The 25,689-nt window shown below is 39.8% G+C and overlaps 1 gene segment (V, D, J or C); it reads right to left on the bottom strand.

Moving 5' to 3' along the window:
* Nucleotides 1-21,773, bottom strand: part of LOC122800307 — a 43,081-nt gene extending 21,308 nt beyond the window's left edge. The window contains 2 exon segments of the V gene segment in view: nucleotides 21,113-21,529; nucleotides 21,702-21,773. Of these exon segments, the coding sequence occupies nucleotides 21,113-21,529; nucleotides 21,702-21,747 (463 nt within the window).
* Nucleotides 21,774-25,689: the final 3,916 nt, after the last annotated feature.

The raw sequence follows: 25,689 nt of genomic DNA, 5'->3' as shown, positions 1-25,689 counted from the left end.
TGATAAGAGGTAGCAAGTTTGAGAAGATTATTTTTGGATAGGTTAGTGTATATTGGTGAGGCATAGAGTAGAGTAGAGATTAGATGGGAGTGGGCAATGGTAGTTCTTGCTTTTGGTGTAAGGAAGGGTTTGACTCTGTACAGGTAGCCCATTTTTCTGTTAACTGATTTTATAGTGTTGTTAATGTGGGTGTCGAAGTTAAGGTTGTTGTCTATTGTAATACCAAGGAGTTTGGTGGTACAGTCTGGGTATATGAGGGTATCATTGTTAGAAATGACTGAGATATATATTGGTGTGGACCTACAAGTAGGAGTAAAGAGCAGGAGCTTTGTATTTTTAGGATTCAATAGGAGGCAGCGCTTTAAGAACCATGTCTCAACTATGCTAAATACTTTCTGGGTTTGGCATTGCAGTTCAGAAGCAGATTTAGCTGTGCAGATTAATGTAGAGTCATCTTCATATTGTATACAAATTGCATTGGGAATAGCCAAGTAGAGATCATTAATAAAAACTGAAAATAAGAGAGGACCTAGAATGGAGCCCTGGGGAACTCCCAGTGTGACTGGCAGGTGGGATGATAGATTATTTTCCCAGTGCACTGCTTGTTGCCTATTGCTCAGGTAGGAAGTAAATCACTTTATAGATTGAGTATCCAGGAAAAGTGATTTGAGAATATTGATAAGCAATTTGTGGTTTACCATATCAAAAGCCTTTGAAAGATCAATAAATAGTGCTGAAGAGAGTACATTGTTATTGCGGTTTCTATTAATGGTGTCTGTAAAGGATAGGAGGGCAGTGGTGGTACTATGGAATGGCCTAAAGCCATGTTGGCCCTTGGCAAGTAAGTTGTGTTGAGTTAGATGGCCTATTAGCTGATGGTGAATGCATTTTTCCATTATTTTTGCTAAGGGGGGTAGAAGGGCTATGGGTCTATAGTTAGAATATTCACTGGAGTTGCCATCTTTGTGTAGGGGGATAATGTGTATGACTTTCCAGCTGGTAGGATTATATCCTTCTTTAATGGTTCTGTTTAACAGGATGGATATAGGATAAGCTACTGCTTTGGCTGCTTTTTGCAGATATTCAGCTGGGATTTGGTCAGTGGAAGGGGTACAAGGCTTCAGTTTTGCTAGGAGTTTGAAAATAAAGTTAGTAGATATAGACTGTAATAGGAAGGTAGGAAGAGTGCTAGTTATAGAGATAGGAATGCTAGAGGTGTCAGGAGAAAGCTGACTGTCTAGAGTTTGGATGGCATCTGTGTAGAAGAAGTTAAAGTCATAAGCAGTTTGGATGAGAGTCTCATGGTTAGCTCCTATTGGTGTTGGTGTACTGGAGTGTCCTGGGTATAAGAGTCTATTGATACTTGCCCAGAATCTTTGAGGGTTATTTTGGTGTGTTTGCTGTATTTTGTAGTAAAAGGTTTTTTTTGTCTAAGAGTATGTTTTTTTTAGTTGCATTTCTTATTTGTCTAAATGTCTGTTGAGCAGATGAGCTTTTGGCAGTTCGCCACCTAGTCCAGGCTTTATTTCTAAGTAGAATTTTTTGCCTTGTATCTTTGGTGAGCCATGGGGCTGGTTTTGACCTAATTCTTATATTGCGTATAGGTGCATGTTGGTCTAGGATCATTAAGACTTTAGAGCTAAAGTGTTGGACAGACTCTTCTAATGGGAGGGTTTTTAGACAAGTCCAATTACAGGCACTAAGTTTGCTCAGAAATAGTTCTTGGTTAAAATGCTTGTTGGAACGTAAAGTCCTATATGATGCTGGGTGGGAGATATCTTTTTTTTGCCTAATTATATAGGTTAAGCAATGGTCACTTACATCATCAGGGAAGATGCCTACTTTGTATGTTTGGTGATGATTATTAATCAGAATCCAATCTAAGGTGCTCTCTTTTTGGTTTGGTTTGTTAATTCTAGCTTGGGAGGTGATGGTCTGAGAGAAACCATGAAGGTTAATATGAGAAGTAGGGTGCTCAGTATTGATGCACTTCCAATCTATACTAACGTCATCTAGGATTAAAGTTTCTTATGGGAAGGTTGCTGTGACCCAGCTAAGAATATACTCTAAGGTGCTAATATTATTTCCAGGAGGTAGATAAATGCATAAGATATTTATGGATTTATTAGAATTAATATTAGAAATAATATATTTAAGTAGAATGGGGTGTGGCGGGTGCAGCCCCCCACGTGGGGGGTGCAGGGCAGCTTGCCCCCCTGCTTACAACAGTTTATTTTGTTTTAACTTCTTTTTTTTTTTTTAATCACTAGTCGAAATTTTGTAACATTGAACAGAATGGTTTGAACATTCCTTGTTCAAAGTTATAAAACTTTGACTATGTGATATAGACCCAAATAATTCATATAATAGTATTGCTGTTTTTAATTTCTCCAAATCTTTTGAATTTCTAATACTGTGGCAGGAATGGACCTCATTCCCAAGTCAAAGTATGATTAAAGTTCATGAAATTAGTATTGTTTCAGTCTTTGATGTCAGCCAGAAGTTCTCTTTGCAGCACTCGCAATGTGCCCAGTAATGACGCCTTCTGCAATTCGTATGGAATTACATGTACTGGTAACATATCTAAATATCCTTGTAGATTCTTTTTTATAAGACCCGTTGCTCTTACTGCTATTGGAACTCTCTGGGTATCTTTTTTCCACACTGCTCTCATTTCTGCCTGCATATCCTGATAATTTATAACTTTGTGTCTCTCTGTATGCAAGACACTGTAGTCAATGGGTGTAGCAATTTCAATGATCAATGCTACTTTTGTCTTCTTTTCTCGGACCAATATATCTGGTTTTCTAGCATCTAACATTTGAACTGTTGGTAATGGGTGATCCCATGTGATGTAGTCTTCATCATTCTCTATGATGCTTTGTGGCTCATGTTTCCAGTGTTTTTCAGCTACTTCATTACCATAATGTTTGCACAATCCCCAGTGCAACAGTCTTGCCACATTATTATGTCTTTCAGTATACAGTCCTTCTGCTATTAGTATTTCACAACCAGCAACAACGTGTGCAACTGTTTCCAATTCTGTTTTACAAAACCTATATCTGTCTGTTTCTCCCACATGTTCAATGGACTTTGTAAAACAATGTGTATGTAAGCCCACTATCTTGTGTCGTCAATACTAACCTTTCATCTCTTGGTCTGAATTTGCCTCTCCTTAACCATTCCTGCATTCATTCCTGATCAACATGAGGTTCTTCCAGAAGTTTACTGTACTTGCAACTATATTTATTCCACATTTCTTGCCTTCTCATCTGGTCCTTCACATTTCTTTTGTTTTTTGACAAATTCAGTTGCTGCCTGATTTTTATACTTGTGGTATGATTTCCATTCCTGCTTGATGGTGATATGCGTCTGCTAGTTTAAGCAGGGAAGTCATCTTAGATTTATTCTCCTCATGTTTCAAAACTTTCACTACATTTGGGTCTTATAAGGTCAGCAGATATGTGTGGAGTCCCATGATTCAAGCTCAATACATGTAATCAGTTTCAAGGAGGCCCACTCCTCCTTCAGAACGGGGAATATATAATCTTGGTATGCACTGATTTTTATAAATCATTTGGTGAGCATGAACCATCCTTCTTGTTTTCCTATCTAATCTATCCAACACATTTTGGGGCCAGTCACTCACTCCAAAACTGTAAGTTAGGACAGGAAGAGAAAATTAGTTTATAGCCTGGATATCGTTCCTAGGTGTCAACTCTGTTTCAGAATTAATTTAAGTCTGTAAAGTATTCCTTACTAAGTTTTATTCACATTTGTTCATGTTTTATTGTTAATCTTTCAATTCCCAAATATTTATACACTTCCTCTTGCTTAAGTTCTTTTATATTCTTGTCCTAAACTCATGTTTTCTTTGTGCTGCAGTTTTCCTGCTTTAAAGGTTGCTTTTGCACATTTATCAAGACCAAATGACATTCTTATATCATCTGAAAAAGCATTGACAACTTGCAGTTGTACTTTCAGTTCCTCATCTGATGACCTATACAATTTTAAATTATCAACAGAGAAGTCTTTGCACTTTGTTGTTTTCTAAGAGACATATTATAGCCACAGTCTAAGCTGTTAAACAGACAGCTTAATGGGATAAGGGGAAGGCAGAATAGCAACAGTGACAGAGAGTCACCATGGAATATCCCCATTTGAATTTTTATCCCTGGAATAATAATTTGTCCTTTATCAAGGCTTAATTGCAAAGTGGTCTGCCACTGTTTCATGGTCATTATAATGTATTCAATATGTGTAGGGTGTACCTTATAGATGTCTAAGTACTCTTTTATCCATGAATGTGGGACACTATCAAATACTTTTTTGTAGTCAATCCATTCCATACTTAGATTCTTCCCCTTCTTACAGTTCTACACTATGACTTAATTTAACAATAAATTATTGTTTGTTCCATATAACTTTTTTTTATTTCCCTTTTGTTCTATTGTCATAATTGAGTTTTCTTCTAAATGACTATAAACTCTGTCAGCATCAGTTCCAGTGTACAGTTTATACGTCATCGGATGGCAAGTTTTTGGTCTATAATTTTTAGGTTAGCTTCCAGTTTCATTCTTAAGTAGGAGCATTGCTTTTCCCATTGTTAGCCTGGTTAGTGTTTGTTTGGAGTGTGCATATAAATAGTTTTTACTCATGGCTAAATCTTCATGCAAAGATGTTAAGACTTTTAACCAGAAGTTATGTACTGCATCTAGGCCTGGGGTTTTCCAATTAGAGGCTTTTCTTAACTTTGTTTCAATCTCTCTGGCTTTTACTTCACCCCATTTCATATCCCGTACTTCTTATTCTTTCTTTTACTTCTTCTATTCATTTAGCATCTTTGTTATATCCCACGGGATCGTCATAGATACCTCTCCAAAATGTATCTATTTTTTTTCCTTTTTTGGGGCTCTTTCAATTATTTTTACCTTGTTTCCCAGTTCTCTATAAAACTTTTTTTGGGTCATCAATAAATTGCTTATCTTGTACTTTTCCTTTATATTTATCTAAGTATCTTCTAAGTTTTCCGCCTGTGCTGAGATTTTTAGTTTGTTATTTGCGATAGTGCATGATAGATTCTGATCTGTTCTAATACTGCACATTGCTTTTATCACATCTATCTAAGTATTTTTGTTGATCTGTTCCCTCTTCTATAGTCTTCTATCAGTGACATTTCTTGTCTTAGTTGCTTTGTAGTTTTCTCTATTTGATACTTCCGTGATGGTATTCGAGTTCTCCCCTTTCATTCCCTCACTGCCCTGTGTTTTTGTGGTAGAACTTTATCAGTGATTAATTTAGCTGCACAGTAATATATTCTGTTTACTTCTGTTATATTGCATGAATCTCTATGGACAGTCCTAATTACTGTGTTTACTTGTTTTATTCAACTTCTGACTTTTGCGGTTTTATTGACCTTCTGTAGTCTATTTCTTTCATTGATCGTAAATGTATCTATCTCAATTAAGTCAAGCAACCCTTCTCTTAGCTCATTTTCTTTTAAACTGATGGCACATTTTTTGTTTTCCATTTCCTGTGAGCATTCTATAGAAAGTTCTATTGCATCTTCCTGTGGCTCATTTTCTTCAATTTCATCTTGTGACATCCGTTGTTCTGTCATATGAGAACTCACTGGCCTACCACTCCTCATTATAAACTACATTAGAGTTTCCACAGTTTCCTGTTCCTTCCTTTGCTGTCCAGCTTCAAGTGAACATTTATATTGGTTTCCTGTGGAAGGCTCCAAAATATCTTCATATGGCACCTGTCCAATTGCTTCCCATTCCACTGGTTTCCCTTTAATTTGGAGGTCCATTGCTCTATCCAGTTGTGTTGCATTCAGAATTAGATTTTTTAAACTGAATCCTTCACTTTGGAGGTACTCCATAGCCTCAGTTTCTATTTCTTTAGAATCATAGGAAGTTACTAGGCTATTGGCCCTGAGGCCTTATAAGCCTAGCTAAGAGTTTAGCCCACAGTTAGACAAGTCAGCACCCATAGCCCCTGTCCAGCAGGGACACAGGTGGAATCGCAGGAGTGTATTTTCTGTTTTCCAACCAGCTATTCAGGTTGCGCTTAAAAAGGGATAATGCGGTACTCTGCTTGACGTGGAGAGGGACTCTATTCCACAGATGGTGGAGTCTCTGGGACAGAAATCTGTTCTGCCAAGAATTCATATTGCTATCACAGACCAGGTTGAGGTTGCACGTATGGGTTGCTCGAGTGGAGCTTGACTTGCGGATATGCAGCAGTCCCATCAAGGTGGGGTCTGAGATTGCTTTTTATGCCAGACAGAGGTCACCTCTGAGGAGTTTGTATGAAACTGAGTAGAGGGACAGGGCTTTTAGCCTATCTGTGTAGGGTAGGTGTTTGAGGCCCTGGATTCTCCTTGTGAGGAACCTCTGTTGTCTCTCCAGCTGCTGCAAGTGCTTTGCGTGGTACATGCTGAAGGGGGTGTTGTACTTAATAATTGGCCTTATAAGGGAAGAATACAGGGATCGTATCACCTCTTTGTCCCTGGATGAGATACCCTTACTTATGAGGTAGGCCATGTAGAAAGCTTTCCATACAATGGAAGCAACATGATGGTCAAAAGTCAGGTTGCTATCAACCTGGGTGCCCAAATCCCTCAGTACTGATTCTGTACTTAGAACATTGTTATTAATGTGATAATATGTGGGGATGTCACTCTCCCCAAAGGAGATGATGATGCATTTTTTGGCATTCAGCTTGAGGCCATGTTTCTGGCACCAGTCATTTGTTTGGGTGAGACCCTCTTGGAGGATATCCACATCACTTGGGGAATTGATGACTGTGCCCAGCTTGCAGTTATCTGCAAACTTGGTCAGCCATAGCCCACTGGTTTTGGCCTGCACCTCAAATAAGTATAATCTAAATATCAGAGGCCCCAAAACCTTTCTCTGGGGTATGCTGCTCATTGCAGGTCTATTGCTTGAGGTGGCTTCCCCTTATTTTGATTAGGTGGGTTCTGTTAATGAGCCAGTTTGCTATTCATCTGGTAACATATGGTTTGATGCTAGTTGAGAGAGTTTATCTACTATTCCCGAGTGGGGAATAGTGTCAAAGGCTTTGGCCAGGTCAGGGTAGGTGTTGTTCATAGGTTCATAGGTTCTTAGGTTGGTACTAGGCTATCAGCCCTAGGGCCTATACAAGCCTAGCCATAACAATTCCCTGGCAATTTCTTCCCACACTATTTACTTCCCTGGACCCCTGTCTAGCAGGGCGACTGACGTGATCCCCGGGGTGAATTTCCTTTCTCCCATCCAACCGTCAAGGTTCCTTTTGAAGAGGGCCAAAGAGGCACTCTGCTTGACATGTATGGGCAATGTATTCCAGAGTCTGGGGAGTCTCTGGGTCAGAAACCTATCCCTCCAGCATGTTTTGTTTATTGTGATGACAAAGTTTAGATCCCTGGAGTGTGTGGCTCTGAGGGATTGGGATTTCTTTAAGTGTAGCATGTCCAACAGCTCTGGGTTTGACATGGCCTTGTATGTTAAGCAGAGATTGCCTCTGAGTAGACGATATGCAACAGAGTATAGCTGGAGTTTTTTAAGGCAGTCAGCGTAGGACATCTGCTTTAGGCCTGTGATTCTTTTAGTGAGGTATTTCTGTGGCCTTTCCAGTTGTTGCAGATGTCTTGAGAGGTACATACCAAACGGGGCGTTGTATTCTATAATGGGTCTAATGAGGGATGAGTACAGTTGGACAATGACCTCCTTTTTTCTGGATGAAAAGCCCTTAGTGATGAGGTGTGCCACATAGAAAGATTTCCTGACTGTTGTGGCGATGTAGTTATCCAAGGTGAGACCACTGTCCACCTGTGTCCCTAAGTCTCTTATCACACTTTCGGTGTTTAGTGTACTGCCACCTATAAGGTAATTCACGGATACATGTTTTTTCCCAAAGGGAATAACTATACATTTCTTGACACTGAGCTTGAGCCCATGGCTCTGGCACCAAGCATGTGTTTCTGTAAGGCCCTTTTGTAGAGTATCCACATCATTTGGAGATTCAGTAATGGCTCCCAGTTTGCAGTCATCTGCGAACTTTGTTATCCAGTGTCCCTTAGTGTTGGCCTGTACTTCAGAGAAGTAGATGCCAAACAAGAGCGGTCCCAGGACTGAACCCTGAGGTACTCCACTTGTCACTTGTCTGGAGCTGGATTTGGAGTCGGCTACTTTTACAGTGTGGGTTCTATCAGTAAGCCAGTTAGCAACCCATTGGGTGATGTAGGGATTAATGCCCAGCTTAGTAAGTTTATATATGATTCCAGAGTGGGGGATGTTGTCAAAGGCCTTGGTAAGGTCTAGATAGGCTCTGTGGACCACCTTACCCTTGTCCATGGCTCTGGAGACTGATTTGAAGAAGTCAGTCATGTTCAGGAGACAAGATCGGCCCTTCATGATCCCAAACTGGGTGGGGTCCAGTGTTTGAAGGTTGCCAATGTCTTTGTTTATAAGTTCCATGATAATACGCTCCATGGCGTTGCAGATAAGGCTTGTCAGACTGATGGGCGGTAGTTTCCGGGATCCAAGGTGGATCCCCCCTTGTGGAGCAGGATAACTGTAGCTCTGCGCCACTCAGTGGGCACGAAACCTGAGGTGAGGCTATGATTAAACATGACACTTAGGTGAGGTGCCAGTTCATATTGTAGTTCATGTAGTACACAGCCCGGGATGTCTTCTGGTCCCATGGATGCTGTATTCTTAGCTTTGGAGAGTGCGTTTTTTACCTGTGTGGCCGTTATTACCAGAACTTGGCAATCTTCCGGTATTGAGATGGGCCATTTAGGGGGTGAGAGGGGGGTGAAGTTGGCACTGAATCGATCTGCCAGGATATTAGCAATATCCTTGGGATCAGTATATTTAATGCCATTCTGTTTTAGCTCAGACCAGATCTGAGCATTGCCATTTAGATTCTTGACATAGTTATAGAATGCCTTGTGGTTGTCTTTGGAATCTTTGGCGATTTTATTTTCATAACTAGCTTTGGAGGATTTTATGAGGGATCTCAGTTTCTTACTGAGGCTGGTAAGGAAGTTTTTTGCATCCTGCGATTTTTCTCTTTTCTGCAACAGTTTCTACCTTTTGTTGTAAAGTTTGTTTATGGCAGGGGACCACCAGATTGGCTTCCTTTTTTTGGATGAGAGCATCTTGGTTCTATTTGGGATGGCACGATTCATGCATGAGTGGATGTGCTCGTACAGTGCCTTAGTGTAGGATTCAGCAGTTGAACTTTCAGTTCCCGTCTGCATGGGTGTCATGAAGTTTGTCACTTCTGACTTGAGTAGCATGAAGTTGGCTTTGGAGAAGTTTTTTATGGAGGTTTCCTTACTGGGGGGTGGGGGTGGGATGTGGATGTTAAGGGTGATTAGCTTATGGTCATCTTCCCCTTGTCCATGACTTTGATGACTGTCTCAAAGAAGAAGACCAGATTTAACAGACCTGACCTCCAATTGACAAAGCCAGAATGTGTGGCATCAAGTGTTTGGAGGTTGCCAATGTCACTGTTAATGAGGTCCATGATAATCTGTTCCATGGCTTTGCAGATAAGGCTAGTTAGGCTGATGAGTCTTAATTTCCTAGATCGGTGGATGCTCCACCTTTGTGTAAAGGGATGGGAGTGGCTGTCCTCCACTCAGCTGGTACAAAGCCGATACTCAGGCTTTGGTTGAATAGGGTGCCTAATAGTGCTGCAAGTATAAGCCTGAGTTCATGTAGGATGCAGTCTGGGATGTTATTGAGTCCATTGCAGGCTGTATTTTTTGCCTTGGAGAGGGTAGTGATGACCTGTTCCCTAGAGATGAGGGGTGGGGGGCAGGTACTGAGGATGTCCTGATTTACTGATGGGTGGACAGAGGGGAGAAGTTTTCTCTGAATCTGTCATCCAGTAGATTGGCTATATCTACAGCATTTGTGTATGTGGTGTCCTTGACCACCAGTTCTGAACAGATCTGGGTGCTTCCTTTGAGACTGCTGACATATATGAAGAAGGCCTTATGATTGTCTCTAGTAGATGTGGCTAATTTGGACTCAAAGTTTGCTTTAGAGGAGTTCACTAGTGCTCTTATTTGCTTGTTCAGGCTAGGGAGACATTGCTTCCAATTGAGCACCTGCTCTTTCTTGGTCCTGGACATCATTTTTTTCCTTTTTTTATATAGTTTATTTATTGTAGATGTCCACCAGATGGGTTTACTCTTCCTTGTGGAGGATGATTTTGTCCTGTCAGGTATTCCTGATTCCATGCATCTATATAAATGCTCGTATAGTACTTCAGTGTAGATTTGGACATTGGTGCCAGTTCCCATAGTAAAGGAAGGGCTGTGACACTGTTTATATAATTCCTCAGGAGGTTGTAATCAGCTTTGGAGAAGTTGTTTTGTTTGTCCCTAGCTAGAGGGGGGTCAAGGGAGATGGTGACTTTGAAAGTGACCGCTTTATGGTCGGATCTTACCAGAGAAGATGATACCTTAGGGGTCCTGCAGTTGTTACTCATGGTGGTAAATATCAACTCTTCATTAACAGCCTGTATACTGTCATCCCAAAAGTCAGCTGTATCCAATATGCTGATGACTCTACCCTGATTTGCTCGGCCACATCCCCAACAGACTTATGGTCATCTACCCAGACCACCTTTAATACAATAGAAAACTGGCTTTCTGAACGTTGTCTGATACTAAATCCCCAAAAAACTAAAATGCTGTTATTTTCACCTACACATAGTTCTACTGCTTTTACCTTTACCATAAATGCAAATGATGGCACAATAATCTCCCCTGACCCCTCTATAAAACTATTAGGTGTCATTACAGATAATAATCTAAAATTTGACCCACATGTAAACCAATCAATCAAAACCATCAACAAAAAAATACGGTCACTTTACAGAATAAAAGCATTCCTAACCCCTTATAGGTACTAGGTTATCGGCCCAAGAGCCTACATAAGCCTAACCAGCAAGGTACCATAGCTTACGCCACCCAAGAAAGTTATTTTCCTGTGCCACTGTCCAACAGAGACACAGAAGTGATCCCCGGGGTGTATTTCCTATTTCCCATCCACTCATCAAGATTTTTCTTGAAGAGTGCTAATGAAGAACTTTGCTTGACATAGATGGGTAGCTTGTTCCAGAGTATAGGAAGTCTCTGGGACAGGAATCTATCCCTCCAGCATGTCTCGTTTATTGTGGTGACAAGGTTTAGGTCCCTAGAGCATGTAGCTTGGAGGGATTGGGATTTCTTTAGGTGTAGCATGTCCAACAGCTCTGGGTTTGACATAGTTTTATATGTTAGGCAGAGATCAGCTCGGAGTAGGCGATATGCTACGGAGTAAAGCTGGGGTTTTTTGAGGCGGTCAGTGTAGGGCAGCCAAAATTGCCATAGCTCACTCTGACCTTCTCTCAACACTTCTGTATGCAACCCCTTTACTCTCTAATTTAAACAAGACTGTCCTTAGCAAACTCTCAATCTGCTACAACCACATTGCCAGGTTTGCCTTTTAGGTTCACAGATTAGTACTAAGCTAACTGCCCTTGCGAGCCATTTTAAGCCTAGCCAATTATCCCTTGTGAGACTCAAACCCTGCACCTTGTACTTACAAGGCAAACACCTTAACCATTAGGACACATCATTGCATCAGTCTAAACCAACTTGGGTGGCTTGAACTACCCAGCCTAATCCAGTATAACCAACTGATTATGGCCTATAAAATCCTTTATAATCTGGACAATACTCCTGCACTTAAAAATCTTATCACCCCCTATAACAATCCTCGACTGCTTAGATCCTCCAACAGATTACTAATTCAGACAAGCAAAATTAACAACACATCCAGTGACTCTCTCCTTGCAAACTCTGTAGGTAGATCCTGGAACTCACTTCCAGCTGATATTACTTTACTTTCCTCCCTAGGTCAATTTAAAACTAGACTCAAACAACATCTGGCACTAAACTGGCTATGTCATTGTATCAAGCCTGGCTAACTCTCCTCTGGAATGTGTAAAATCTGTTAGTCAGCTTACTGTGTAATTTAATCCTGACTTTCATGCTGGATTAACTCTAACCTGTGGAACTTGTCTATCTTGTTTGCTTATGTAATCACTGTTAATATTTTATTTGTAATATGTTATGTTCTATCTGTTTACCTTGGAGCTTTTCTCCCCAGGCCTCCGCTGAAAATGGACATGCATCCAGTCGGACTATCCCGGTCAACAAATGTAAAATAAAATAAAATAAATAAATAAAAAGTCCAATATATTATCACCTCTTGTGGGGGTATCAACTAGCTGTTCCAAGGCATTGGCATTGATAAAATTGAGGAATCTCTGGGCATTTGTGTTCTGGCATGAGCAGTTTTTCCAGTCTATGGTTGAGTAATTAAAGTCACCCAGGATCAGGGTAAGGGGTTGAATCTTGATAGATTTGAAGAGTGTCCAGATAGGTGGAGTGGGCATTTTGAGTCAAATTTAGGGGCCTGTAGCTAGATAATTTGAATAGGGGCTCTTCAACGGTTAACTGCACCTGGAGTGTCTCCTGTGCATCATAATGTTTGATCAGCCTGGAGGTGTGTGTGTCTTTAATATATATTGAAACTCTACCTCCTTTGACTTTGCTGCCCAAATTTTGGGGTCTGAATGTATGATAGGATGAGTAACCAGGTAAGGCTGGGGTGTTCTTCACAGTTTTGAACCAGGTTTCTGTGACTGCACAAATGTCAACAACTTCCAGGGTTAAGAATGCTTGCAATGAGTGCAGTTTCATATTTAGACTCCTAGCATTTAGAAGCATAACCTTTAATTTGCATTTTTGTGAGATGTTTATGTTAGTAGTATCAACTTCATGACTTTTCCTAAAAAAGACACTATGGGGAGGCAAGGGCCTTTGCTAGAAGCCAGAAGCCCAAATGAGACAGATGCAGGCCATCTCTAGCAAAGCATCATGATCTGTCAATCATATCTTCCTAGGCTGTCAGGCACTGGATCCCCCTAAGTTAATCATTTTCTGTTTGTATTGAGGCATCTTTCTGGGTGAAGGTAGAATGCCGCTTAAGGCTTGGGAGATACCTGCCTGGGACACATATTCAGCGAGTTCAATCATGTCTCTGTTCATATAGTCAGTCGTTCATGCCAACATGGACTATGACAGAGTCATAACAGTACCTGTTATTGAGAGACTTGAGTGTGTGTGTGTGTGTGTGTGTGTGTGTGTGTGTGTGTGTGTGTGTGTGTGTGTGTGTGTGTGTGTGTGTGATATGGCAGATTCTGGCACCTGACAAACAACTAACCGTGACTTTCTCCTTATCCAGCCTGGTGAGAGGCACATCTGTGTGTCTCACAATGGAGTCTCCTATGACTGATATGTTGAATTTATGGTTAGGCCTTAGTGGTTGCGAGATACTTGCGTGTGGACTATGCATGGTATGTGGTGTGGAGGGTTGTGGAGTTCTCATGTGTTTTTACCTCTGAGATCTCCTTTGTTTGGGTTTATTTTTATTGAGAACCTCTGCCTATGTGAGTGCATGCTGTGTAGTTGTGGGCGGTGTTTGAAGTGTAGTGATTTTGTTGACAACCTTCTTAGTGCCAGATGTACTGGCTTGTGAAGGAGAGAGCATAGACTCTAGCTTCTTCATGTAATTGCAGCTCTCACCAATTGTGTTCCTAGGTGGTAGTAGTAGATGGTTGCCCATGTACATGAGGCAGTTGCTACACTGTCTCAGGATGCCTATATTAAACAGACTGGCAGGAGAAACCATAGGAAATTATCCATCCATATTTGTCAGAATCTGAGGGAGAGAGGCCAAGGAGAGCTAAGGGGTAAGCCTAAAGCACAAGTGCATAAGCCAAAAGTAACAGGCTTAGAATAGCACTTAAAATTTAGACAGGCTAAAAACAAGCAGTAATAAATGCAGCAGAGAAGATGCAAGTGAACACTTTAGAGAACAAGTAGCAGAAAAAACAAGATGAAATGATAGAGTAGGAGGAGGAAACACAAATACTGTAAAAGCAGCTGAGTAGTTCTTTAATAAAGTGTAAAGGGAGAAGTGAGATAATTCAAGGTTAAAAAAACTAAGGGGATTGACCTTCCCAAATGTTCTCTTTGTATTTAGGAGAATGAGCTAATAGCAGTGGACTGGGAGGAGTGTCTCAGATCAAATCTACACTAGGGGCAACTGCAAAGCTACCAAGTATAAGAACAAGACACCTATAGGGATGCAGCATGGGAAACTATGCTACAGCTACTAGCTACACTGTTTTAAGCAGAAAAAACCACTACAGAAATGTTTATCACAGCAGAAAAACAGCAGTGAGACACTAAATTAAAGTTTTAAACAGATAAAGGAGCAAGGAGACTCTAGAGAATGCTTTTAACTGCATGCTATATGATACAATCCTTGGCTGGAAAACAGAACAAACAGATGCTTAACAAATAAGAGAAAATTTCCAGTTAATATCTTTCACACAGTGAAACTAGATAAAAAAGCTTTACAAACAGTGTGACAGTTTAACTTCTCCATTACTAATATCCTTTTCTGCTTTTCCTCTTCGTCTTTTTATTTTTTGTATTGTATGTCTGGATTCCTTTGCCTGTATTTTTCTACAATTATTTTTGGTGCTGCTTTTTTTGTATTGATTAGTTTTGCTTTCTCTTTTGCATAGATATTACAACATATTAAATCTCTTTTTCTTTCCCATGTTCATATTTCTTTCTCAGATGTCTCCTGATCTTCCTCTTTTTCCTTACTTTGGGGACTCATTCCATCATGCTGTGATGTAACCTGTGTTAGACCTTCTACATCAGATCTTTCACTTTGCAGGCACTCCATAACTTCAATTTCTATTTTTTAACTTCTACTTTACTAATCTTCTTTTCTACATTCCCTCTTTGTCATTTTCTTTTATTGTGAAATTTTTCATGTCTGGATGCCTTTGCCTGTATCTCTCTTCAAATATCTTTGGGGCTGCCTTCTTTATGTTGATTAATTTGGCTTTCACTGTTGCATAAATATTGCACCATATCAAATCTCTTCTTCTTTCTCATGTCCATATTTATTTTTTTATATATTTCAAAAATATCTAGGTTTTGTTATTTATATTTTTGCACTTTCTCAGATGCTTCTTTTTCCAAACAGATCAACGTTTCTTGGTCTATATACTGTTTTTCACAAATCTGTTGTATTAATGACCACAAATTTTTATGTGAAGTGTCTGACAGTTTTTTTCTTGTGGAAGTATTTTTCTTTCCTCTAATTTCTGTCTTAATGTTTTTGTATATCTTGTGTCTGGAAATTCTGGGCTTTTTGCGTAATAGTAACAATGAATAATTTATTTCTTATCCTCAATAGTCCACTCTGTCATCATTATGGCTCTTCTTTGGCCTATTAGTTTTTGTGATTTTTGTGGACTACTTCTTTCTACAACAGGGGGGCCATCCTTGCCCTGGGCCTTGCCCTATTGTAGGAACATTTCCACATTTTGTGAATTCTACACTGTTATTTTTTCCAGTCCTGGTACCAGTGCACCTACCAAGACTGGGCACTTTTTATCCTGGGTCTTGTGCACCCAGCTATACTTTTTAATGTTTGACCTACTTCTATTCATGATATTTGCTGTATAAATACAGTTTATATATTAGTGTCGCCTTGGTGTGATTTTGTAAAAAACAGGGTCTAGCTCATGAAAGTGCTCACCAAGACTGAAGGACGAATTCAATTTCAGCACTACTACTCTCCTTTGCTTGCTGACTTTTCATCTCTGCATTTAAACCCCCTGTCCCCTATTACTGTAATGGTACTTTAAGTTGTTGCTGAAGTGTTCTCTGGTCATTATTACCTGCGTTTTGTTTGGGTCCAGTTTATACAGTTCTTTTTCAATATAATCTAATTTGATATGTTCCTCTCTTGGCAAAGGGCCAGAAATCTAAGACAAACAATCAAAAGTTTGCAGTAAACAAATATTATACAATGCCTACCCTCAAAACGTGCACGCTGATTGGCCAGACCAACCAGCGTGCCCGTGGTAAATCCCTCAATATACTAACGGAAAAAGGTCCGGTCGCCCGGACTTTTTCCGTTAGTATAACATTCTCGCTATGTTAAAGAGTTTAACATTGCGAGACAGCTTTAAAAAAGCAACGGAGATCTCCGTTGTTTTTAAACTGTCTCGCTATGTTAAACTCCTTTAACATAGCTTAATGTAAAGCAACGGAGATCTTGCGATCTCCGTTGCTTTTAAACCTGTCTCACTATGTTAAATGAGTTTAACATAGCGAGACAGCTTTAAAATAAGCAACGGAGATCTCCGTTGCTTATTTTAGCTGTCTCGCTATGTTAAACCCATTTAACATAGCGAGATAGTAAAGCAACGGAGAACTTGCGTTCTCCGTTGCTTTGCCCAAAGCTCTGATGTACTGCGAGGCATGCGCAGTACATCAGAACTGCCGCGAACACCAGACAGGTGCAGAAGGGCAGCAAGAGGCATTATACAATGCCATTATTTAAGAAAAGTAATTATTTTTTCTTAAATAATGGCATTATATAATAACTCACTTCTGGTGGTAATGCTGGATTTACCCACGGTTGTCTTTGTTTGGTCCCTCGGGCTTCGCCCTCGGGACCAAACCACGCCAACCGTGGGTAAATCCAGCATTACCCACACCCAGGCGTGGGTTATTGCTATAATATTCCACCTCTAAATTATGTTAGATCTTTTGCTTTAGAATTTTAAGAAGAAAGTGGAGTATTTGTAATACCAGTGATGATGTATACAAAGTAGTGTGGTTTGCAAACAATGCCCCTTTACTTTGAAAGAAGAACATATATTTTTGACAATTTTTGTTCAGTGAAGATAATCCTACAAAAAAGGTAATTGTGGGACCCCCAGCATTGTTTACAATGAAAAATGTAGAACTTGTACTTAATTTTATGTTGGTAAAATGAAGAGAGTTTTGCATAAAAGGATATACAGAGTCTGCTATGATATAGCAAAAAAGACTATTAATTTTTGTTTGTGTCTTTCGGCTTTTCCCGATGAGGGGTCGCCACAGCGGAACTCCGGTCCGCTAATGATTGGTAGTTGATTTTTACGTGCCGGGTTACCAGCCCTGATGCACAACCTTCAATGAAGGTACGCCCATTCATGCATATCTCCACACAGAAGAAGCTCTAGCTGAGAATCGAACCGGACAGCGTCTTACTGTGAGGTGACAACGCTACCGCAGCACCACCACAGTGCTGTGTATAAGAAGTCTTTAGTCTGTGAGAATTTCAATCCATTCGGTTTTGGTTTACTGGAAATAGTAAAATATGACCAGAGCAGGGCAGACATTTGGACAACTAGAAACAAGTATACAGAGCTGATATTCCAGCTAAGATCAACTGCCATTTCATGACCAGGCTAAATGATTATATCTCAGTTAACTCTGTATGATACTTAGGACTGCTAAAGTATGAGTATTATATCCCTTGGGTTTTTAGACATACATACATACACATACTTCAGGTAGTTGGTAATAACCATATATATTTAAAATTCATAATTTTATTACTGTGTAGATTAACATTATGTCAGTAAGTGTACATGTCAAAAAAGTGTTTACAAGAGAAAAGGTAGAACTTACCATGTACCACAGGGTTTTACTTTCCTTAACAATTCCTCACAGGTGCAGTTTTTGCAGGTTCAGAAGATTTTGCTCTAATGATTCTTCCATGGCACAATGAGGCTTGGCGACTCCTGTCACACTTATATCATGCATATTCACTTGGCTGAGCAAAATCATTATACCAATATGGGCACTCCTAATTACTGGGTCTGGCTCTTTCAATTTTCACAATGAGAAAACTTGCTAAACATCACACTCAATTATCTTTGATGCCATACGCATACCTGCATTCCTGCTTTCAGCACTGTGCATGAGCAGTCCTTTCCATGTTTCTAGAGGATATTTGTAATTCCACATATAACCACAGGAAAATGGAGTCACTGTAGTAGTTGCTTCCTTAATGGCATAATACTTTAATGTACTGTTGTAGGTTCATAGGTTCATAGGTAGGTACTAGGCTATTGGCCCTGGGGCCTATACAAGCCCAGCCAAAAAGGTACCCTGGTTTTGCCACCCAAGAAAATTATTTTCTTGTGCCACTGTCGAGCAGAGCCACAGAGGTGATCCCCGGGGTGAATTTCCTATTTCCCATCCAATCATCAAGATTTTTCTTGAAAAGTGCTAATGAGGAGCTTTGTTTGATATAGGTTCATAGGTAGGTACTAGGCTATCGGTGTAAACCATAATAATGCAGTACTTGTATTACACTAGCATGCAATCCGGCATGTGAATGTGGTGCCTGTCAATAGCCATTGATACATGGTAGACGAAACACAAGAGAAGTGCTTTGAGTGACAGTTTTCAGCCATTTTTCCATGTGATTATTCAAGGTGAGGCATGGCTGGAAAATGTGAAGGTCGTGCTTCTTTTACAGAGCAGAGCTGGTATGTGCTGGAGACGAACATCTTTCTCCACCTCTTTCATCAGGATTACAGACATATGTTCCAGTAGGAGGAGTATTATGGGCTTCAGTATAAGACTAGAACAGTTTAAGCTGTACTATTACTGGGGACACTGGAGTCTCATGTAGAGAGAAGCCATATACCATCAATATTATTGTGATATGAGGTGCCACAGTCCTGACCCCCAGTGGTTGAGGGGAGGAAGAAGGTAAACAGCAGGCACCTCTTACTCTATTTAAGTAGGATTTATGTCAGCTAAACATACAGTCTGTCAGTACATGCCATCCATAGACCTTGCTCATTGCTGTTTTTCCTCCCATAGACCCTGAAGACATTGCAGTGAATAGGCAGCTACATGTGGAGAGAATGGAGTACCTAAGAGCAGAAAAAGATGAGTATACTTGCCATTTCTCAGAATATTCCCTTTTCTTTGACGTACGGTGATCTCAGAGTTGGTATATATAAGTTCGGGGAATGTGGGGGTGCAGGGGGGACTTGCTGCCACCCACCCCCCTGCCATGCAAAAAGAAGGTTAAAGGAGAAGAGTGATTTTTCCAAATTCAATCTTCTCCTGTGTTTTCAGTCTGTTATTTTCAGCTTGTGGGCACTCAGCAATTTGAGTGTTAACCTTTCAATAGGGAGCTCTGTTGACTACTGTGGGTGTGCATGCATTCTGCTATAATGTTGGACAAGTGGCTCTAGGTATTGAAGGATGTGTTCACACATTGTAATGATGTATGTTGATTCAAATCCCCCCATCCCTATATATGTTATTCTAATTTTTAATATGATATATCTGTCTTATTATAGTACCCATAAGATTAGATGTGGGAAATATGTATGAGCAACACTTTTTTGTTGGTAGGTGAACATTTGTGTCACGGACATACTTTGTCACTGTACTTGTTTCCTTTATTTAAAATACCAGTGAGGGGAATCTGTAACTGAGCGGCATTTTTTTTTGTATATGTATATTATCTCAGAGATTCCACTACTGTGTCTTATACTACCCACCCCTGATGGTTTGACAAGTAACACATCATGTTTTCATTTGTGTTACAGAAAGCAGGTGATGATGATTGTAGTTTCAAGTTCCCATCTCACTTGTCTATACTAACAGCATGGATGAATTGTTTGCTCTTTTACATATATTACGTATAACTTCATCATATGACAAGTAGACATCAGCTGTACCTTTTACTGTATTTGTACATCTCTCTCTCCCCATCCTCTCTGTTGCTATCCTTTTCTATTACATGTATTTATTTTGTTTATTATTTTATTTTTCTTCATTTATTACACTATCTGCAACAGAACCAGCATCACAATCTGCACTAATCCCTCTAGCAAAGCCTGTTGACCCCCCCACATGACCTCCCACAGGAGGAAGCAACACCATGACCACCACCAGAAGTACCCAGCACATCTAGATTCCTGCCACAGTCAACTTTACACCTCCTGTCACAGTGACTTTCACACCTCCTGACTCACCTTCACTACCTCTTATAGGTAGCACTGCATTGGATATTGGGACTGTTGTATTCACATGTAGCAATGCCACTGTAGATGACAGTTTTGTCACCCATTGGAAGCTGACAGACACTGTGGAGGAGAAAAGTGAGAGGACATTAAACACCTGAATCAGATATATGGAGAACCTCTTTCAACAACTCATTGAGTCCCATCCCTGTCCAGCACTGTCTCTAACATCTAAGACAGGGCCCAATGATGATGGTAGCCAGGGTAGCTGGACGGGATTACAGCCATGGAATGTCATAGGTTCATAGGTTCATAGATTAGTACTAGGCTAACTGCCTTTGTGAGGCATTTTAAGCCTAGCCAATTACCCCATTTGAGAATCAAACCCTACACCTTTGGTTTATAAGGCAAACACCATAACCATTATGCCAACCTCCCACCCCTTTTGCACCAATACTCACTCCTGCTGGTTGTACAGTCTTACCCTCCCTGCTGTCTTCCTTCTGATTGTCTGATGTCTCCTTCACCGCTGTGTCCCCCATCCCTCAAAAAAAAAAACATTTATCTCAACTTCCCCTGTATCTGTACAATTGTGTATGAGTTAAACATACTGCTCCACATGTCACAGTAATAATCAATACCATCCCCTGCCTGGGTACTATGTTTAATAATAATGTTAATTAATCTCTGTGTTCCCTGTATCTGTATAACTGTGTATGAGTTAAACATACTACCCCACATGTCATAGTAATAATCAATATCATCCCCCGCATGGGTACTGTGTTAAATAATGTTAATTAATCTCTGTGTTCCCCTATATCTATATAACTGTGTATCAGTTAAACATACTGTCCCACATGTCACAGTAATAATCAGTACCGTCCCCTGTCTGGGTACCATGTTAAATAATAATGTTAATGAATCTCTGTGTTCCCTGTATCTGTATAACTATGTATGAGTTAAACATGCTGTCCCACATGTCACAGCAATAATCAATACAATCCCCCGCTTGAGTACTGTGTTAAATAATTTTAATTAACCTCTGTGTTCCCCTTTATCAGTATAACTGCGTATGAGTTAAATATTCTGACCCACATGTCACAGTAATAATCAGTACCATCCTCTACCTGGAAACCAGGGTGCTTAAATAATATTACTCTGCATGAATTACTGCTGTACAGCCTCAGTGAAGTAAAAGGTTTCTGTCTAACGTCTTCATGTAACTGTATCACTGTGCGTGTGCTAGCACTACTATCCCAGTTACTGCAGTAGTAATCAGCATCGTCCTCAGCATTGACTCCTGTGATTATTAATTTGGAAATTTTCGCAGAGTTATCTACTGAAGCAGAAAATCTACTTGGAATTCCTGTCTCTGTGCTAGTGCCATAAGTAAGAAGCCGAGGAGAATTCCCTGGTTTCTGCTGGTACCAGGACAGAGTGTAACCACTGAGTCCTGTGCAGGGGATTTCCACATTCTGCCCCTGAGACACAGACAGTGAAGGAGGCTGAACCAGACTTGCCTGTGCCCTGCAACCTGCAAATTGTTACAAAATTATACATGTTAGTAAAAGGAGCGTAATATTTCATAAATCTTAAATAAAGTACTTTAACTCTACCAGTGTTTAAATGATTAATATATTTACAGAGCACAACTGAGATATTTAAAACAAAAGTACTAGAAGAAAAAAAAAAATAGAACCCCTTACATAGCCAGCAGGTTACTGTTACAGTGAGGACTGAAACATAAAACATTGTAAAATTGCTGTAAGCTGCCAGGAGCCCAGTTTAGCATCTGTCTAGAATGGCTGCTCATCTGTTTCCTTTAAAGCATTGAACCCTGCCCTTCATGTAAATATGACTGCTAACATTTGTTTTCTTATCATTACTTTCCCCTAGGGTGGTGATGAGGTGGGGCTTCCTTAGTCAGACGTAACATTTTAGAACATGTTGAATATGATTTTCTTACACCTCAAGACTGTCATCTTGTGTTTTGTATTAATTAATGCTGCTTAAAAGCATCGAAAAAACTTACCTATTTAATGAAGCATGCATAATACCCAGCAGATTCTGTATCTGAGTGGGAAAGTATGTATTAACCTAGGACTTCTGCATCCCACAGATTATCTAATGATGCAGGCTGAGGTACACCACTGATCTCCTCCTCCATCCTACTTCATGACTTCTTTATATGGTAGGGAGCCTCCTGGTCACTCAGTGTTGCAGCTAATAAACTGCGACCACTGCTCATGTTTCTAGATTAAGGCAGCTACGATGTTGTTCCTATCTGGTTACTTCATGTACACCCTCATTTCCATTATCTCTGAGTTTCTTGTTACTTCCCAAGGTTTTTATTTGGATCAGTAAATACTCACTTGCCTAAAGATCCTGTCCTACTCACAGTATTACCAACCCCGGGCTGGGAATAATTTAAGAGAATAAACCAAGCTATATCACATAGTAGCCAATCTCTTAGTAAAAGCAGAGACAGTACACAATAATATAAATGGGATCCCTGTTGAAATGTTTGCACTCATAATGCTTGGTGCTGACGTGCCGAAAAAAACATCTCCAACAAAAATGGAGGACAGCAGCGATTATTGAACATTGTTCTCCTTTAAACTTCTTTTTTTGCAGGAAGGCAACCCCCCTGCACTCTGGATGTGGGGGACAAGTCCCCCACACCCATTAAGTTATATATACTAACTGATTTTGCCATACCTCAGAGAAAAGGCCATCTTGGACTTGATATACATAAGCTTGTTTTGTTGGCCATTCACTCTCAGCATTATGGGACTAGCTGAAGTTGATTCCAGCAGTTCAAAAGGTTACTAAATAAACCAAATAAATGATTATGCTGCATTCCATTATATCACAACTGTAAACAAAATCTACAAATGTAAATCTGAATGTCAAATGTGTTATCCTTCTTATTAAATATACATGTTGAGAAGCAAGCACAAATGTATAATCCTGGTTAAATTTACAATAAAACAACATTGTAAAATGGCATCCATATTTCTGCTTCATGTGCTTGACTGCCAATTGTTCTGCTTCTAACACTATGGCTGCTGTAACTAGTTGAACTCAGCCATGTTAAACACACAGGAACATGAGCTTTCATTGCAGACAGGGGCCTTGTACCCCACCTAGTCCATGTACTTACCTATCCAATGAGAAAATATAGATCCTATGTAACCAACAGTTTAGTTTCCACATCAGTTGCAAGAAATGTTCTATGCATTTTTTGTGTAGTGTTAAATTCCTTCACTGTTTTAAGAAGAATATTCTTATTATTTGACACACTTCTGTTTCAAGAGCACTTTCTAATGTTTCCCTGCTTCATCAAATGCTGCATTTCCATACTGTGCCATCTTGTTCTCATGTGTTCTTTTTTGTGCTCGGTATGATCTTTGACTCTTTTGAGTCCCTTAATGAACTCAGAATGCTTTCTTCATGCCCCCACCCCCCATTCTTCATGGCATTAAAATGTATTCCCTTTTTGAATTTGATTTCTACTTTTAATTTTATTTCTACTTACAGTGGATATAAAACGTGTACACACCCCTGTTAAAATGCCAGGTTTATGTGATATAAAAAAATGAGACCACAATAAATAATTTCAAAACTTTTCCCACCTTTAATGTGATCTATAACCTGTACAATTCAACTGAAAAATAAACAAATCTGTTAGGGGAAAAATATAAACAATAAAAAATGTACAAAAAGCTGGTTGCATAAGTGTGCACATCCTTAAACTCATACTTTGTTGAAGCACCTTTTAATGTAATTACAGCATTCAGTCTTCTTGGGTAGGAGTCTATCAGCATGGTACATCTTGACTTGGCAATATTTGCCCACTCTTCCTTGCAAAGCACTCCAAATCTGTCAGATTGCTAGGGCAGTGCATCTCTTGTGTGCAGCCCTCTTTAGGTCACCTCACAGATTTTCTATTGTATTTAGGTCTGTGCTCTGCCTGTGCCTTACCAAAATTTTTATTTTCTTCTGGTGATGCCATTCTTTTGTTTATTTGGATGTATGCTTGGGGTTATTGTTGTGTCAAAAGATGAAATTCCTCTTCATCTTCGGCTTTCTAGCAGACGCCTGAAGATCTTGGGCCAAAAGTGACTGGTATTTGGAACTGTTCATAATTCCCTCCACCTTGACTGAAGCCCCAGTTCCAGCTAAAGAAAAGCAACCCTAAAACATGATATTGCCACCACCATGCTTCACTGTAGTGGTGTTGTTCTTTTGATGATGGGAAGTGTTGTTTTTGCGCCAAATGTACCTTTTGGAATTATGGCCAAAAAGTTCAATGCTGGTTTCATCAGACCATAACACATTTTCCCACATGCTTTTGGGACATTTGATGTATTGTTTTGCAAATTTTAGAAAGGCATGGATGTTTTTGTGTGTAAGAAAAGGCTTCCATTTTGCAACCCAACCCCATAGTCCAGACATATGGAGAATACCGGAGATTGTTGTCACATGTAGTACACAACCAGTACTTGCCAGAAATTCCTGCAACTCCTTCAGTGTTGATGCATGTCTCTTGGCAGCCTTCCTGACCAGTTTTCATCTTGTCTTTTCATCAGTTTTGGAGGGTGATCCAGTTCTTTGCAACATCACTGTTGTCCCATATTTTCTCCACTTTTTTGATGACTGTCTTCACTTTGTTCCATGATATATGCAATGCTGTGGAAAATTTTTTGTATCCTTCTCCTGACTGATACCTTTCAACAATAAGATCCCCTTGATGCTTTGTAAGCTCTCTGCGAACTAATGCTTTTACTGTAGCAGGCAACTAAGTAAATGTCAGAAAAATCTTACTAGGACAGCTGAACTTTATTTGGGGCTAATCAGAGTCTCTTTAATTGATGGCAGGTGTGTAGCCAAGAAGACTAAAAGCTGTAATTAAATCAAATGATACTTCAACAAAGCATTAGTTTAAGGGTGTGCACACATATGCAACCAGCTTATTGTACATTCTTTATTGTTTATATTTTTCCCCTAACAGATTTGTTTTTCAATTGAATTATACAGGTTATAGGTCACATTAAAGGTGGGAAAAGTTTTGAAATGATTTATTATGGTCTCATTTTTTTATATCACAAAAACCTGGCATTTAAAAGGGGTGTGTACACTTTTTATATATCTCTGTACTTTACTTTTGATATCCCTTGCATACAGGCTTCAGTAAATATATGAAGGCACAGATTACAATCTGGAGTGGTGCAACCTATTTATGAGTCCCACCAGGCTCTTTTTCTTCTTCTTGATTGTTCATCCTGTTTTGTCACCTTTGGGTGACCACCCTAGACACTGCTCAATTTGTGCTGTTATAACTGCTTGCCTTTGATATATGCACTCATTTTCAAACATTTCTGTCGTGCTTGTACTATATTTGCAGTTGTTTGCACTCAGCCTAAGGTGCAGTATATGTCTTTTCAATAAACATTACACCTGCATTCACTTCTCATTCTCCCTGTGATATGTTTGTTTCCCTGAGGGTTTGATTTATGTTTTAGTTTGCACTGAATTATCCCTACCATATTTCGGACCTTACTCCAACCTTGCCAGGTCCCCTTCAGGCTTTTTATTACTTTTGTTTGTATTGACCTTGTTACATAGCTTCATGTCAAGTGTCAAATCAGGTATTATTTTCCCGCTAAATTTTTATGCAGTATCAGAGGAACA

This window comes from Protopterus annectens, chromosome 4.part0 (assembly GCF_019279795.1).
Source record: "Protopterus annectens isolate FY-2018-M chromosome 4.part0, PAN1.0, whole genome shotgun sequence".
Taxonomy (NCBI): Eukaryota; Metazoa; Chordata; order Ceratodontiformes; family Protopteridae; genus Protopterus; species Protopterus annectens.
Note: the sequence above shows the minus strand (reverse complement) of the source record. Positions and strands in the feature narration are given on the sequence as shown.